We start from the raw sequence: 18,614 nt of genomic DNA, 5'->3' as shown, positions 1-18,614 counted from the left end.
AGTGACCAGTATGAGAGAGTGTGAGACCCGCACTACAAATTTAAACACACCTGCTCCCTATGCACACCTGGACCTAGTAACACGAGGCAATGACATTTGGAGGGAAAATGACAAGCAATACTCAATTTGGACATTTTGGGATGTAGTTTCTAATGCGAGGGGTGTACTCATTTTTGTGATACACTGTAGTACTTACTTACCTAACTACCTACCTACCCACCGACCTACCTACCCACTTACCTACCCACCTACCTACCTACCTACCAAACCCACCAACCTACCTACCAAACCACCCACCCACCCAACTACCTAACCACCTACCCACCCACCTAACCAAACCTACCTACCTACCTACCTACCTACCTACCTACCTAACCACCCACCCACCCAACTACCTACCTACCTACCTACCTACCTACCTACCTACCTACCTACCTACCTACCCACCCACCCAACTACCTACCTACCTACCTACCAAACCCACCCACCTACCTACCAAAACCCCACCCAACTACCTAACCACCCACCTACCCAAAGCCACCTACCTACCTACCTACCTACCTACCTACCTACCTACCTACCTACCTACCTACCTACCTACCAAACCCACCAACCTACCTACCAAACCCACCCAGCCACCCACCCAACTACCTAACCACCCACCTACCCCAACCCACCCGCCCACCTACCTACCTACCTACCTACCTACCTACCTACCTACCTACCTACCTACCTACCTACCTACCTACCTACCTACCTACCTACCTACCAACTACCTACCCACCCGCCCACCTACCTACCTACCTACCTACCTACCTACCTACCTACCTACCTAACCCTACCTACCTACCTACCTACCTACCTACCTACCTACCTACCAACCTACCTACCTACCTACCTACCTACCTACCTACCTACCTACCTACCTACCTACCTACCTACCTATAACTAACCCTACCTACCTACCTACCTACCTACCTACCTACCTACCTACCTAACCCCACCCACCTACCTACCTACCTAACTACAATAATTGAATAAGTATACTGAACATTTGTTATGATGAAATTGTAACCATGTGGAGCATTTGGTGAGACCTCTGTGAGTGCTTGGTGATGATAAAAATATAACATAAATTAAACGTGCTTAATGGTTATTGCATTGATCTCTATTTATTTGACAATAATTGGAATTGTAAAGGGGATTTGAAATTTTGCATTTTACCCAATTACAGTACTGCTTCCGCAATTGATTGGGCTGTTCGACTGGTGAGTGATGAATTTGACCATGTTGCCCTCTTCTGTTTCAACTGGGGAACATGAAGTGTCCATTCGAGCCAATTTTGGCCTGTTGTAAAACTTGCTCAAATGCACTTCTGTTTACGGTAAATTACTTTTGCAAAGTATGGAAAATTATTAAAGACGTGGTAATGGATGTGTGCGTTAAATGTGTGGAAGTTGACAGTTTGCATATTACTAAAACATTATTCATAAGAAAAGCTTCATCTCTGTTGTTCCACCTCAGAAGAGGTGTTTTATTTAATTAACGTATCACAATGTCCAAGGCGAGGTGGAGACGAAACAAAGCACGGGATGTCATGAGATGATTTTGCCATCAATTGATTAACTGGACTCGAAGGGATATCTTGCCGTCTGCTGTTTAAAAACCCGGAGTGGATTTCAAAATGGACTGAATAAAACCTCGAATTTCTAAGGGAATCCATTTTTAGAACAAACATGACACCACTAGAATTGTGAGGTCAGGCACGGCGTGGGACATGTTGACATTGACGAGTGAACGGTTCATTGCTGATTACGTGCATATTTCCTTTACATGCTGGCCGAGTGGCCGCATTAGACAAAGCGCCGAAGACACATTTTCACAGCCCGGAGTGGATTTTTTAGCTCGGACGGGATCCCATTGCACCATGCGACCTCATCCACTTGACATCCCGCGCTTTACATCCACGACGGATTAAAAGTCAAGCGGTGGACGACTTTAACCTAACCGCGAGATTATAAACCCAAATTACCGTGATTATTTTAATATTACGACGGGTCACACTACAAGTGGACACCGGGGCCTAATTTGGAAGGGAGACCAGCCTCTTAGTGTTTTTAAAAAAAGTTACACTGTAACTTTAAAACACGCTGGTACCGCCCATTTTGAATGTAGCGCGCCGGGTCCTGGTGTGTACCACTGCGCGATTGGCTAAAAGGACCTGTCAGTCAAAGCAAGCCGAGCTCCTCATTGGGTAAAGACTCCAAGTCGGCTGGGACTCTCGCGGTACTGCTATGTGAAGATGGCGGCCGAACTGGTGGAGGCGATGGCAAGTAGAGACCCATTTCACATTGCTTTAACCGGGAGCCGGGCGCGGGAGTGTCTGGGGCGAGCACCCGGCCAACCCTAGGGACTTTGTGAGAAAACGAATTCAAAGCTCGTACTGTCACAAATGTGACGTAATAGGGTCGCGGCGAAAGCGACTAGCCTCTATTGCTAACGTAGCTTTCTTTCCAGTTAACTTAGCAAGTACGAAGGGTTAGCATCGTAGCATCACGCTGGCTCCAAAGAAGACGCCGAAAATGAATGATCCGCATCATAGCACAATTGAGGTGTCTGTGCTATTACTCTTCCTTACGTTTCACCTTGTTTTCGGTTTACATAATGGCTTTTGTTCCACACTTAGCTGCTCAAGCAGTGCACCTGTCAAAACGACCGGTTGCCATGATTGAGCACCGAAAAAAGCAGTTTTCCCAGCAGAGCTAGCCGGCTAGCATCGCAGCGTCTGAATATTGTTGATATTAAACCACCGAAGTTTAACTTTCTACCTGCTGTATTTTTATTTGATTAATGTCCAAATTTCCACATTCTCGTACCGCTTTCCAGTTATATGTTTGGAATGTAAACACCTTGCATGGTTTGTTAGCTGTCTATTGGGAAAGAGCCATATATCTACCAAACGACGCAATAAAGGTTTTAATAACGCTATAGCTAACCTTAATAATATAATAAGGGTTTAAACGCTTTTCAGTTGCTTCAACTTGCTTGTATGTTGTTGTTGTGTGAGGTAAATTAAGTTTTGCATGATTTACCATGAAGTTAAAACCGCCAAATGAGCCAGGTTCATTGTGTTGTTTACCCTTTTGTCTTAGTTTCTATACAGAGTTCAGCAGCATTGTAATAGACTTACAATTGTTTTCTATTTTGGAAAACAAGTAACCCAAACGTCCATGTTATACAACCGTCTTATCCTGAAGCAAAGTAAACCAGTTAAGTTTATAATTTTAACATAATGATAGGTATAATGGAACATTTATGGGTCAGGAATGCTGGTTGAACTTAAGGTCATACGTCCAAAATGTTCCAACATATACGCCTAAAAGTTCAACAATGCTGGTTTTTCGAGATTCGTCCATAGTAAACTGCTTTGAAATTAAAGAAAATGACTCCAGGATTTTTGTAATAGCATTAATGGAGTAAAATGTTTTATTTTTTTATTTTCAATTGTCATACTGTACTAAGCTGCAACTCTCCTAATGACACTAGTTCTTATAATTAGTAACAGGGTCTGAATTTACGTGGCAGTATTTTTATTTTGTTGTGATTCTTGTTTGTTGCGGTTAATGGGGACCAGAACCCGCCGCGAAAAGTGAAAAACCACAAAGTAGCGTAAGGAAAAAAAAAAATTTGTATGTGTGTGTGTGTGTGTGCGCAATGTAACTATTCAGATTTAGCATTTTAGCATTGGAAAGCGGTATATAGTTGTTTCACTTTTTTCCCCAAAATGTAATTAAAAAAAAAATGTGTCTATATAAACGTGTTTATTTTTTAAATAGTTTTTAAGTACTTCAAATGTAGTAATTATAATAAGTTTTAAACATGTTACCGTCCCACCGAATTATTTTTAAACAAGAATAAAGCAGAAAAATTATTGGCTTTATCAAATGCTTCATTGAGTGAGTCCACTGAAATCCGCTCAAGCTGCTCACTTACAATAAAATGGCACAGCATCTGTTTAACAAGTTAAACGATGATTGATGCATGCGGTGCTTTGAAGTTCGCTTCTCCGGCAAGATCAAACATCGTCTGTCAATCATTGTTAACTTTAATAAGCAACTCCAGTGCACTCACTGCCTGACCAACAAAGAGCAGGGAGAGGGAGGGAGCGAGTGAGCAATCGGTTCGGGACAGCTCCTCTGTATTTTTTATTTTTTATTTTTTTTTGTAATTGAAAAAAAATCTGCGATGGACTGAGGGCGCGAAGTTTGAAGCACAAAGTAGCGAGGGATCACTGTACATGGCAGGATTTTAATTTTAGCCATTATCCGCATGAGATAATTGAGCAAAAACTTTTTTTATGATGCCGATCTCACAGAGCAAAATTTTTCTTTTATGATGCAAAGCTGACTTGAACAAAAAAAACCTTGGAAACGAATACGTAGACGACAAACTTTAAAGTACGATTTAGTCACATAATATGTTGTTGCATGATAACACATAGTGAATAAGAAAACAATGTACGTTATCTCACTAATTCATTGACTGTCTTTGACGGTGATATATGTTAATCCATTTGGACTAGGTCAATTGCTGTTAATGGCAGCCATCAAGTCAAAGTTTCATTTAGCACACCCAAATATGGGGTTTTACAACATTTTAGATAGTATTTTTCATTACTCATGGAATTCATTTTGTTTCTCAATCCAGAACATGGTGAAAAGTTTTCGGGTCTCCGACCTGCAGACGCTGCTGGCCTCCATGGGCCGCAGCAAAAGCGGCTTAAAGCAGGACCTGGTGGGCCGGGCTCTCAGGCTGGTCCAGACGGAATACAGCCCAGAACTACTTAAAAATGTACGACAGCTCTACGAGTCGCGCTTTCCCAGATCGTCTAGCTGGTTGCCGGCACGGCGTCCGGAGGGCCTCCCGGTTTCCTACTCGTCCCTCGGCTCAACCCCGTCTGCTACACCTCAGGGCGTTGAATACCTCAACGGCATCTCCAAACCAATGGCAACCCCCGCACCGGAAGTCAAGCTGGTGCCGCTGCCCTTCTATCAGACTTTGGAAACTTTGCTGCCACCTACGGAGCTCAGTAAGTCTGCATTTAGATCGTCCAAATACAGGTAGTCCCCGGGTTACGACGTATCCGACTTAGGTGATTTCGACTTTACGACACAGAAGTCTCGTCTACAGTTTTGTCTCCAGTCGTTTCTTTTTTTTTCTTTTTTTTTTCTATAATTGTGTAAACAATACCTTGTTGTACCTCAAAGTACCTTATTTTTTATTTCATTTTATTACTATGACTGTTCTGCCCTCTGACAAAACGTATATCTGATTATAATGTTTGTTTTGTGATGCATGCTTTTATTTTGGCGCAGGAAGTGTGGAGCAGGTAGTACTTCCGCACGGGAGTAGGAAAGCACATGTACACACGAAGAACATATTTGCGCACACATGAGAAAGGGCGCATTTGCTCTCACGAAGAAGTCACGCAGCTGAGAGCGAGGAAAGATTACAGCTTCGCTCACTGTCTAGCTAGGACTTAGCTCCAACGTCTTGGCAAGGACAGTACAATGACGTATAATACATGTTATTGGATAGTTATTTTGAGATTTAGGGGTACTTAAACTGTTAATTCTGACTTACGTGGAAGTTTGGGTTACGTCACCTGCGTAGCAATGGAACTCATTCGTTACCCGAGGACTACATGTATTTACAGTGAACCCAAAAATGGGCACACCTGTAAAGATGTGATTTATGCTGGCCGCAATAAGGACCAATACAAAATATGTAGTTTTGTCACAACACAATGAACCTGGGTTTTGGGGGGGGGGGGGGGGGGGCGTGTATTTGAGAGTTGAATGTTTTCAATACCAGGGTGACTTAGTTTTTCTTGGCTGCATCATCACTAGATTTGGGTGCACTGTTTTTTTACCACATTGCATTCATTATCGCATTCTGACAGTGGCATTGAGGAGAAAGGACACATGGGGAGAGAATTTTTTCACATCATGTGGCCTGTTTCAAAAGATGGGAGTCAGGTCACCCAATTGATTTATTTTACTCTGTGTGCCGTAGTCCATAATCAAAACGTCAGGGGCACAAGCAGAACAATTACAAGTAAGGATGTACTGATCGCATATTTTTGCACCTGAGTCACCTGATCCGATACTGAAAAAGTCTTAAAATTTCACGATTACGCGATCGATTCGGGGATATAATTAAATCGACTTGCAAGGTAAATATTCAGATTTATCGAATAATCGATCGTCAATAGACAGGTTTCCTGAGCGAAACATGGGCGGCGCCATCTTTGATCATTTCTGCTCTGAACTTCCGGTTTAGATAGAACCAAGAACAACGTGAAGTAAGCAGTGTCTTGACAAAGTTACAACTGCAAAATCAAACCAGAGGAACCCACGGAATCTCCCAAAATGGATTTAGCACGACGTAGATGAGACTCCGAGACTTTCTGTGCTGTGTGTGAACTCTTGGAAGCGCCTATATATGTGGTTGGAAGTAGAATGTTTTGAACAGCGTCCAGCTTGAACGTGCCAGTGTGGATCTACCTCGCCATACGCCTTAAATCTAAACCAGCCGCAGACAATAAGTTAAGGATGTGCTTTAAACCTCAGCAGCTACATAAAAGGTTGTATGTTTGTTCTTATCAATTCGTTGATTGTTGGTGGACAAAACTATAACCTGTCAGCCTGTGTTGACTTGAGGTGTAGATTGATACACCGGCCGCTTGAGTGACCAAAATGAGGTGAAATTACAAACAATATTACAGTTGCCGAATGCAGAAGGGTTAACAAAGGTTGAGCATAATCAAGCCTTTCTTCATGAAAGTAAAACGCACGTAGTCTCTATATGTCCATCGACGTACAGTTAGAGTTGTGAGGCACATCAATTTGTCTTCCCTTGCCTAACAGCGTTTTTCACCTGTGAAAAAACGAACAAAAAACTTGAAACACTTGTATTTATGCGTTTACACAATTGTGCCATCATACATGTACTGATTAGAAACAGGCTAGCAGCATATAGCATGTGTTGCAGCCACTGTAGTTGTAGTAAATAATATTACCCATCCTCAATAATTATAATCATCATAATAACAGTGTCAAAGACAACAAGTCGTTTAATGGGCAAGATTTTAGCTTGAGTATTTTTTGACCACCCCGGACACATGAAAGTGCAGGGGCAGGAAGGATATACCTTCCATAACACCAGCGGTAACATGGCTATCTAAACACCGGGTCTTTGTGGTTGCACGGGCTTGGTTCCACATCTGTCTTCATGAACATGTTGTCCTCCCATGTCGTGATGATGGCAGATGGGTGCGGTATTTCCAAATTATTTTGGGGGGGATTTGGATGAGTAATTTTACTCCAGCTCCACTACTGTTTTGTATGGAGAAGGTGTAAAACGGAAGTCGCGAGCAGTAATGCCGAAGTAAAGAGGAATTACCTTGGAAAGTTGCCTATTGATCCACTTGATTGCTAAAAATACAGAACCACTAATCCCAGACCGACAGAATTTCCCACCTGTTTACTTGAATGTTGCCTCACGTAACAATTTGGACTTACAGTATTATGTGAATTTGTTTGCTTTGGCACACTAAGTTTAGGAAGAATGTAAACACTGATAGTCCACTTTGCTAAGGTATTTGAAACTTATAGATATGTTTCAAAAGCTGGCTCTTTTTAATTTTAAGTGAAAACATCTGATTCTAATCTAATTTTCCCCCTTTCACTTTTTTCCCTGTCGGAGAATGCAACCCTGAAACAATTCCAAACGGCCAACAATATGTAGTAGTTTTAATGAAAGTGTTCCTCGTGACCATGTCTTTACAATGTCATCAAAGCTACACCCCTGTCAATCATCGTTAACTTTCAATTTTGCCGTTCATACTACAATCATTGACATGCAATGGTAAGTTTTAATAACTATATCCTAAAAACATAGCCAACACTATTGATTGCATGGGTCATCGGTTATTCTCATACAGTGGGGAGAAAAAGTATTTGATACACTACCAATGGGTTTTCCTATTGGCAGTGTATCAAATACTTGTTCTCCCCACTGTAAGTGCACGTTATTTTTTATTGGCATCTTATGATGGAACCATTGTTGCGCGCTAGCTTCACCACTCTACACACCCTAAAACTAACAAATAACTGACAAACTGCACGTAATTTGTTGAAATTAACTCCACCGACTAATTAACTAATTAAACCGCTAACTCGAAGATTAAGCCTCATGTCAAAATTCTGCACTTCCCCTTTAACTTGTCGGCTCCCTTTGACAGCAATTTATTTCAAATGTAGTAAAAATAACCCAAGCAGGGTTTCCCCCAGAAAAAATGCAAAGCGTTGTGGTAGAGAAGCCCACAGACGACTCAGGATGTTTTTGAATATTGAAAAACACAAACAAAATACTCACCCAAACCAAGGAATCCACACGAGACTGAAACGGTCAAAGCAATGACAGGATTGGAACAGGTTTGTTCACATATCAACCAAAAGATGTCCCCATTGCACTTTCATCCATATCACCAGATGCATACTTTTTATAAATTTATATTTAAACATAAAATGCACTTATAGATAGACGATAGTCTGGGAAGGTTGGAAAAACAGAACTTGTAAAACAGAACTAGAGTGACCATTGCAATTGTTTGTAGAGATACGATGATGAATGAACATGTTTGTGTCTTTTGACAGTTGCCCAAAATAATGAGAAACTCCAAGACAGTCAGTGCATATTTGAGTTATCACCAAGTCAAGCAGACCAAATCAGAAATGCAAGGTAGGAATGTGGAGGGTTTCTCAATTGCCTTTAGTCAACATGCTGTCTTGAGCCTGGGGTATAACTTGTCCTTAATTCTTGCAGTGAACTGCGCCCAGGAATTAGATCCATCCAGGTAGTTCTCAGGTAAGAAGCGACTGTCGATGATTTTTTTTCATTTGGGGTGTCATAACTCTTGGTTCTCCTCCAACTTCCACCTCCTCAAAATCAGAAGTCCTCCTTGTAGGCAGCAACACCACGCTCTCTAACGATAATAATTTCTCTATTACCATCGACATTGTACCGATCTCTTCCCTCTAGTCAGGTTAAGAGTCTGGCTGTCATCCTCGACAGCATGCTCTCCTTCCTCACCATATTAACAACATCACCAGATCGGCCTACTTCTACATTCGCAATATTTCTTGCCTCCTCCCTTCTCTCACCCGCCATACCGCTTCCACTCTTGTCTGTAGTCTAGTCACTTCCCGGCTTGATTGCTGTAACTCACTGCTCTTTGGTCTCCCAAACAAATCCCTCCAGAAACTGCAGCTCCTCCAAAACTCAGCAGCACACCTCATCACTCGGACCCCCACCACACACCACATCACCTCCATCCTCCGTCAACTTCGCTGGCTCCCAGTAAAACTAAGCATCAATTAATCAATCCTTATCATTACCTTTAAAGCACTCCGTGGCCTGGCGCCTCCATACCTACGCAATCTCCTCTGCATTAACTGTCAACAATGGCAAGCTACTAGTTTATTTTTGGATTGAAAATTTTACAAATTTTATTAAATCGAAAACATAAGAGGGGTTTTAATATAAAATTACTATAACTTTTACTAACATTTCTCTTTTAAGAACTATAAGTCTTTCCATTAGTGGATCCTACAGAAAGAATGTTAATAATGTTAATGCTATCTTCTGGGTTTTTTGTTATAACAAACAAATACAGTACATATGTACAGTATGTTGAATGTATATATCCGTCTTGTGTCTTTCCATTCCAACAATAATTTGCAGAAAAATATGGCATATTTTAGAGATGATTTGAATTGCAATTGATTACGATTGATTTTTAAGCTGTGATTAACTCGATTAAAAATTTTAATCGTTTGACAGCCCTAATTCAAACCCTTACTCATTTAATACAACTCATAGTCATTCTGTAGATTTACATTCGTTCTAATATTGGGATTCGTTTGTGTTGCAGAATATGTTACTCAGACTCCATCGGGATTCAGGAGGACCAGTATCCTCCTAATATTGCAGTTAAAGTCAACCAGTCGTACTGTCATGTCCCGGTGAGTTCTAATATAGTTCAGAAACTATCTTTCAGGTTAATGAAATTAAAAACACACTTTTATTGCTCTTTTAGATTGTGTTCCTCTGTTGTTAACTTTCTTTTTATAAATGCTACTGGTAAATAAGTAAAGTTTCGATTCTTTCTGCCCGAACTGCTCATTTTAAAGTGTAAAGTAAATTCCAGAAGGGGTTCACTTGAACAATGTAATTGTTCTTTAGGGTTACTACCCTTCTAACAAGCCTGGCGTGGAGCCTCGTCGACCTTGTCGCCCTGTAAACATCACTCCTTGGTTGCATCTCTCCAGCCTCACTAACAGAGTCACCGTCACCTGGGGGAACTTTGGCAAGGTTGGGTGTCAACACTTGCACTTCACAAGAGCAGGTCTTCTCTTTATTGGTGTCTTCTCATGACTGTTGAACGTATGTTTTCTCAGCGGTACTCCGTGGCAGTGTATTTAGTCAGGATGTTCACGGCGTCGGACCTCTTCAACCAGCTCAAACTCTGCTCTGTTGAGACTGCAGAACGTTGTCGTGAGCGCAGTGAGTGTTACTATTATGCTACCGTTGGAGTGCTTACCAAAATTAATTGTTATAATGCTTAATCTTCATTCGTTGTAGTTCAAGACAAGCTACGTTTTGACCCAGAGAGTGAGATCGCCACTACAGGCCTCAGGGTTTCTCTAATTTGTCCCGTGAGTACTTATTTGTGTAAGAGTACTTACAATTATAGTATAAATGACCTGCATTTGAAATACAGTTGCTCAATGTATTTGGTATGTCAGTTGACTTAGACTTCTGATAATCGATGAAAATACAGTTTAAACACAAAAAAATGACACCGCTTACGAGCGCAGACATTGCTGTGACGTCAGACATAACCACGAACATACAGTAACACATAGGACAGTGGGTAATACTGACATCATGCGGAACAGTGACCAATCTGGGACACTCATTTAATTGACTAAAATAACCATTGATAAAATGTCTGCCTCCATTACGAGCGACCACTTCCTGTAACCATTGTCTTTGCTAGTTTTTCACCATTACAAATCAGAAAAATTAATGTTTTTTTTTTTCAATTGGAAGGACATTATAAGATGTTCTCCCTTAAAGTTAGTCCCTTTGGAATCTGCAGCAAAAAAAAGCATTGATTCCACAGAGAATAATCCTGATTCTTCACAGAGCAATTTTCGATTCCACAGCTTGAAAGTTCTTCCACGCGCAATCAAAAAAAACCTACATTTTCAGTTATATAGCCAATTAAAGCAACAATAAAATATGCGAAAATTATGAAAATATTTGCAATGCTCACACACTGCAAAACGTTGTGGTTATAGATAAATAACATCAAATCTCTGTCAATTTCCGTGGAAGGTGTTAAAATGTGCAGTAAATCCATGGCAGAATCAGATTCCTGGGGGGGGGGGATTAGGTGTTTGTATACAGGTCATTCATATACGTCTGCTTCAATGTGTATAATTTGATACTTACAAATTTGCTTCCTTCTCTTCTCAGCTAGTGAAGATGCGTATCGGCGTGCCATGTCGGGTTCTAACCTGCGCGCATCTACAGTGTTTCGACGCAGTCTTCTTTCTTCAGATGAACGAAAAGAAACCCACATGGACATGTCCCGTATGTGACAAGCCGGCGCCCTTTGAGCTCCTCACTATTGACGGGTAAGATTGTGCCCATTTTAAATACAAGTGATTAGTTTGGCGAATTTAGGTTGAGCATACGTTTCAAGAATAACACTGGGTTTTATCGCAATGGAAATGCTGCTGAGCTCATTTTCCTACGGTGAAAAATCTACACATTGTTTTTTTAAAAAGACATGAGAGTGCCATGTAGAACATGCGTACAGGTCATTTTACTTGTCAGTAATTCCATGAACCTTATATGCTTTGGTATTCAGAAAGTGACATTTCTAACAGCTAGACCAAAAATGGATAACCACTGTAACCTATATCTAACGGTGATTTTCATTACATCTTTAATGAGTAGCATACCTCTACTTCAGTGTTCTCCAACCCGGTCCTCAAAGGCCTGCTGTTGGTAGTGGTTTTTGTTCCTGCCGATCCGGCACACATAGTTGAACCAAATGAGGTTTCTGCTAAAACAAGCAGTACCTGACTGTAATCAGCTGATTAATCCTGCACCCACAGCGGGCCTTTGAGGACCGGGTTGGAGACCATTGCTCTACCTCACGGCTCTTTCATATTCTTTACACTTACAGAGTGTAACATGTTAACATGTTTTTGCATAATTCTCATCCCTGGGGTTTTTATGGTTCTTTCTTAACACACCGAGGCTGCCCTTTTTAGAATAGTTTTTGGCCCAAAAAAGTTTAGGTAACACAGTCTCATTTGACAACAGTTTGAACTAAGTCCGAATGGTTTTAAGATAGAGATAGAAGCGGGGGGTGGGGGATTTTGAGATTGATCGATGTGATCAGCCGATCAAAGAAATATTGACCTTAACATGGTGCTGATGGAAACCGACTTGTTTGGTAAAATTTTGAATAGTCCTTAAAAAAATGGTGGTGCTTTTCAAGCGGTTGATTACACTCTAGGTGAGGTGAACTGTAACGCTAAACACGCAACAAAAAAAAAATTACATGTATTGCCCGCTTTCCAGCTGAATTCCAATATAAATATTAACAATAATATTTGGAATAATAATAAAGGTATTACAACACTCACAGGTTTATACTCTTTGCACACAGCCAAAACCAACTTATATCAACATTCGCTGCCAAAACTAAGTTGTGTCAGCCAGGCTTATGGCTATATGAGCATGTTTCTAGCGATGTCAGCTATTCAATTATGTTGTGTGTGTCGTTACAGTGGTAACCAGATAGCCACAAAAGCTTGGTCTTGCAATAAACTAGTACTTTTGTTCGTTTTTGACATTTTTGCAGATGGAAAAAAATTCCATGCCATGCAACTACTAAGTAGTAAAGAAAAATATTTAAAATTTTGGTGTAGTGACCCCTTGATTTCTCTGTGTTGAGAATTATTGACGTTGCGTGCGGAATTGTCAACATAATTATTGAAGAAGATGCACATTTCAAAGTGGTAGTGAGAACCTCTTGGTACCTCACGATACGATACGATTTGTGATACAAAGCTCACGATAACGATGATCTGACGATATGGCGATACAACGATTATTGATACATTGGTCAAGAAATCATTCTAGGATATTCTACAAAGAACTAATAAACAGAAAAACAAGCTTCTGCTATGAATTCTTGACAGGAGCACATCTATAACCTTTTGGGATACAAAGTATCACGATATATCACCATTTCGATATTTTGTCACACCCCTATTTGAAAGCATCAGTAATGTTAACTGGAATATATCAGTGCCAAATTTTAGAAAATATCTTGAGTTCCTCTTTTAAAGGCATAGTGCAGGGTTCATATATTTTCGTGAGACTTGAGTTTTGACAGTGGTCCCCCCCCCTCCCCCCAGGTTGTTGTCTGATATCCTTAAAGAGACGAACGAGGAAATCGAGGAGATCGAGTACCTGACCGACGGCTCCTGGCGACCAATCAGTGAGGACAAGGAGAAGGAAAAGGAACGGGAACACAGCAACACGCCGGAGTACTCCATGGTTGAAATGTGTACGTTGACACTCATTCTTAGTTTAGTTGCATGGATCTTCCTTTAATTTACAGGAAGCAATATCTGGTTGGTTTTCATGTTCACCCCTCTCAGGTTGCCTTTCCACCAAATGTCCACATAAAAGGCATAGGATTTACTCAAAAATACGTGTGTTTGTTAGTTCAATTAGTTCAATCAATTTTGAAATATGAAATCAAAACTAATTATCCATAAACGTGAGCTCTTAGCATTTTTTGTGCCATGTGATGAAGTCGCCAAAATTTTTGACGCTCAGTTTTCAATCTGATGTTTATATTGAAATATGACAATTGAAATTATTGGTTGGAATTTTCCATAACATTACTCTTGATTCATTCACTGCCATTGTCGAGCATACTCATCAATTATGTTTTTCACCAGGGAGGGTCTGATACCTCGCTAATATGAATTCAAAGCTTGTTGTAATGACTAAAGTTCGTAAAAAAAAAGCATAATACAGTTTTTTTTTTGTTTTTTTTTTCCACCTAAATTCGGGCAGCTGAGTCACTGAGTACTTGGATGCGAGACATTATAAAGTGGGACAATAATTTGGGAGGTGAATGAGTGGTTAGCATGTCCATCTCACAGTTCTGAGATCTAGGGTTCAATCCTTGCCACTGGCCTTCCAGTGAGTTGGGTTGGCAGTTTCTCCCTGTCCCTGTGCGAATTTTCTTCGAGTACTCCGGTTTCCTATCGCATCCCAAAAACATGCACGATTGGCTGATTGCACACTAAATCTTTCATATTTGTGAGTGTGAAAGGTTTTTTTGTCTATATATGCGCTGGCTGGCAATAAGTTTAGAGTGCACCCCTCCTCTTGACCATATCCGTGAAGTTGACCCCACATCAGACGCAAATTTATATAAAAATGGTGTCAATCGTTTGTGCTGCTAATGCTTTTAAGATATTTACAATTCATTTGTAGGTCAGTCTGAGGTCAACCATCCCCCAATTATGATTAAAAATGGTGTTTATGCTAAGTTTGTGCTGCTATCGTTTTATAGATATCGAGATAGCAATTTTGAGTGATGAAGTCAATCGCAGCTTTTGCATGTCCAACTTCAGCAGCTGACGGAGCATGCCAACTCAGTAACAGAAGGGTGTCTCAAGAACAAGTGCAAACGTAGCACAATTAAATGGTACCCCTTCGAGTCCATTGTGCAGTAAATGGGGGAAGCTTGAGAGTGATGACGTGACTCGCAGCCCTCCATTTACTGCAAAATGGACCCAAAGGGGTGCCATTTGTTCGTGCTACGTTTGTGCTAGTTTTTGGTAGGGGTGTGTTTTTTTACAAGTGCAAAAACATTAACCATTTTAAAGGCGGTACTTATTTCTCAACATTCCCATACAACTCTCAGCTGAGCTTGAGATGTTCTTTTTCACAAGAAGGTGGAAAAACATGAGCTGTTTCAAAGGCAGTACTTTTTTCTCTCAACAATACAAAAACATTTACACTGGTGGAATGAATTCCACATTTTCTTGAAACAAACAAAGTGTGTTCAGAAATAAGACTGCTTTTAACTAATATACTTTGTTTTAACAGATTTCTGTATTACTTCGCATGTTTGTAGTGTTAATGATGTACTTATCCTGCTTTTAAACGTTCTGCATCTGGAGTAACTTTTGTACACTACCAAACAATGCACAACTTGAGATGGAAATACATGTTAGCGAAGTCGCTAATTGGCATAGCACTAGGCGCTAACTAGTAACATCTCAAAAACAACAACAATAAAATCTAAACAGTACAAGAGGGTTCGTGGACTCACCTCTGATAGACGGACACGGGACTTAGCAAAACAATAGGGACTTCCCCCCCCCCAATTAACACGACTTGAACGTACAACTGAAAGACAAGGAGCAACTAACTCTCTTCCCTTCTCGCTCTAAAAAATAACTGGCGCACAGAAGCGCGACCGCCCGGTCCCTGCCTGTCTCATACACAAATTTATTTTCGAGTCTTTTGGAAAGGAGTAAATCTCTCGCTCAGTAACCAGCAGCATCCATCATAACGTGCGTGCATCCGTTAAAGGTGTTCGGGCGGCAGACTTGTCTTGAATTTCGTTTTGCTCCTAGCGGCTGACAAAGTTATTAGGGAAAACGATCGTTTTTGAACATTTGTGAACCGCAATTGAATCGTTGCATGTCGAATCGCGATCCATCTAATAATCGTTTTTTTTTACTGGCACTCCCTTAGTTGCTGGAACACCCCTCTTTTGTTGAGAGTTGGTACACTTCGTCAGCCGCGACGGAGGGGCTGCGAGTGAAGTCATCCCTCTAAAGTAATATCTCAATATCTATTGTTTACAGTACAAACGTAGCATAAACAATTGAATCCATTTTTAATCCAAATAGGGGGCTGGTCGACCTCAGATTGACCTTTAAAAGAATTGTAAATATCTTAAAAACAATAGCAGCACAAACGAAACTTTTTACAGCACAAACGTAGCACGAACAATTGACATAACTTTTATATAAATTTGCATTTGATGAGAGGCCAACTTCACGGAGGCTAGCTGGGATAGGCTGCGGCACCTACGCGATCCTTGTGAGGATAAGCGGTACAGAAGATGGATGTATGAATGAGTTAGGAAACTTGGAGGACTGAATAGGGAGGTGTGACAGACATGAGATTATTTAACTGGGAGTCAACCCTTCCCTCAAAATCCTGTCTTGTATACAGGTGTTCCCGAGACAAATGGTCATTCGCCAGCCCACAGCAGTACTAGCCTGTCGGGCAAATCCGGAGGAAGCTCGGCGCCGACCACTGGTGTTGTCGGCGTAGCGCCCGCCGTGCCTCCAAGCGGCGCGGTGGTGGATCTGACTCTTGACACGTCCTCTGAGGAGGAAGGGGGTGGGGCCGGTGGCGACAGCGAGGACACTGAGGACAGCGCAGACAGTCCCACCCCCAAGAGAGGGCGATACAACTACGACAAGGACTTGGTCACCGCGTACTGACCCACGCAGCTACTCGCCAACCTCCTCATCCCCATTCCCCCATTGACTTGACAAAGGGGGGCTGAAAGCACGGACAATGGAACAGTAATACACTAGACACAGTAACCCTACGTCAAAAAAAAAAAGTCACAACCATTTAGCAGCTCAACACACCGATAAGGAACCTTCAATGTCGTGTCAGTAGGATTCCTGTTTGTACTTGACATAGTCACTGCAAGCCAACCAGTTTTGGCTGACTCGAACATCCTCCAGCCAATATTTGTACTGTACTTTTCCTCAATGAGAGAAATTGAACTGATTTCCAGCCCAGCCCTCTCCATCCCCACCACCACAACCATCAACAACAACTGCACACCCTTCTCTTTACAGACTTGTCTTAGCGCCACCGTGTGTCTGATTTTTGGTTGTTTGCTCTACTCTTCTAAAGGTGGAAAAAAAAAAAGGCGAAAAAATAGTCTGACAGATAATTCCCCTACTCTGTGTATTGTTTTTAATTCAAGATTCGATCCAGTTTAATTTTCATGAAAGTATAGAACACAACACCTCCCAGCATGTATGATACTTTCCATTTTCTTAGTTCTTCTTTTGCCCCACCCTTTATTTTATTAAAAGGAAAAAAAAAACCTACCTCAGTCATTACACACTCAGCAGTTTGATCAACAGAACAGGCAAATGACAGACTTTCTGAATCCCATTTTACACTGGAGATTCTTTTATTCTTTATTTAATTTAACATTACTCTATGCAGTTACTCTTAAATGGAATCGGTCTCTTATCGGACTTACACTTTAAGGTTCCAGAAAATGGTTGCAGTTTGGCAGCTGTTGCTGTACAGTATGAAGAAAAATATTCTTTTTCCCTTTTATGTGGAGGTAGTGCTAAATTATTTACAAATGCTGTTATCTTCAATCCCAACCACGAACTTATCTATTGTATGCTGTTCGGTTGTTGAGTTGATTTATTTCGAAAGACTTCGCTGTTTTGCGGTGGGGTTGAAATGTCCAAGCCACCGTGTCCGTAAATACAGGCCAAGACCCGTCTCACTATACTCCTCCAGTGAAGTTCTGGTTACACATTTTTAATTAGGGACCCGTTTGCATTTTAAAACAATTGTGCAGTGAGTAATCATACACTCGCCACAGCACACAGACCAGGAAATGGCCGGTAAATTTCTCATTAGTTTTCCTTAATGTAGGATTTCGGTTAAATGTTAGGTTAAATCTGGTCTTCCGACTTGTTTTCGCACCCTTGCTTGTCATAAACTGTCTCTGGGTTAATTCACGATGTAAATGTGTGTTTTTTTTTTTTTTTTTATATGTTCGTATTAAAACAATAAAATTTAAATATTTTATTAAGCCTTGAATTGCTTCCAATTGTTTTGACAGGCAAACCAAGTGGGACGAAGCTGGATACCTGATCATGATTGTCTGAGGACTGTAAAGGGTTTAGGGTTCAATTCCAGATGCTTAGCCTGGGGATAAGATTGTACAGTTGAACAATGATCGAATTCTAACAGCTGTATTGATGTACGGAATTAAAGTCAAGTTCTTTAAAAAGGTCTGGTGTGTTAATTATTTGTTTTGGTAATTTCTGGATGGCTTGTTCCAATCATTTACATGAATTGTGATTTTTATGTCTGAATCCCATGTTACAATTTTAGAACAAAACCAGAGTTGAGTTGTGTAACACGTTACTGTTATAAGTACTTGAGTAACTTTTCGAGACATGTACTTTCAAGAGTAGTTTTACAAAGCCACACTTTTTACTTGAGTAGATTTGTGAAGAAATGCTACTTTTACGTCGCTACTATAGGCTACGCTAATTATTTTTCCTCTTTATTCTGCATACTAAGTTTTTACTTTTTGTTTTTTGCCAGGGATGCCAACATTAGCTCTTCCAGTTTCACCAATGGGATGT

At 40.9% G+C, this 18,614-nt stretch overlaps 1 protein-coding gene across 2 annotated transcripts; it reads left to right on the top strand.

Annotated features, from left to right (window-relative positions):
- The first annotated feature begins 2,255 nt into the window (after positions 1-2,255).
- On the top strand, positions 2,256-18,225 carry pias4a (protein inhibitor of activated STAT, 4a). Of its 2 annotated transcripts, none has more exons than XM_057842333.1 (11): positions 2,256-2,329; positions 4,708-5,089; positions 8,721-8,805; positions 8,890-8,931; positions 9,998-10,088; positions 10,309-10,437; positions 10,524-10,629; positions 10,708-10,781; positions 11,608-11,768; positions 13,569-13,720; positions 16,423-18,225. In XM_057842333.1, the coding sequence occupies exons 1-11, from the start codon at positions 2,303-2,305 to the stop codon at positions 16,695-16,697; spliced, it is 1,524 nt and encodes a 507-aa protein (XP_057698316.1). In that variant the 5' UTR covers positions 2,256-2,302; the 3' UTR covers positions 16,698-18,225. The 2 variants fall into 2 exon arrangements, with proteins under 2 accessions (XP_057698316.1, XP_057698315.1); XM_057842332.1 differs by lacking the exon at positions 2,256-2,329 and adding an exon at positions 2,340-2,612.
- Positions 18,226-18,614: the final 389 nt, after the last annotated feature.

This window comes from Corythoichthys intestinalis, chromosome 7, assembly GCF_030265065.1.
Source record: "Corythoichthys intestinalis isolate RoL2023-P3 chromosome 7, ASM3026506v1, whole genome shotgun sequence".
NCBI lineage: Eukaryota > Metazoa > Chordata > Actinopteri > Syngnathiformes > Syngnathidae > Corythoichthys > Corythoichthys intestinalis.
This window is presented reverse-complemented; position numbering and strand designations above follow the sequence as displayed.

What these genes read in the sequence shown, in the direction of transcription:
- pias4a (XM_057842332.1), top strand. Translation starts at nt 2,583, where the DNA reads ATGAATGATCCGCATCATAGCACAATTGAG. An exon ending in CGCATCATAGCACAATTGAG is followed by an intron (nt 2,613 to 4,707) that starts GTGTCTGTGCTA and finishes TTCTCAATCCAG; the next exon opens with AACATGGTGAAAAGTTTTCG. An exon ending in AGTCGTACTGTCATGTCCCG is followed by an intron (nt 10,089 to 10,308) that starts GTGAGTTCTAAT and finishes ATTGTTCTTTAG; the next exon opens with GGTTACTACCCTTCTAACAA.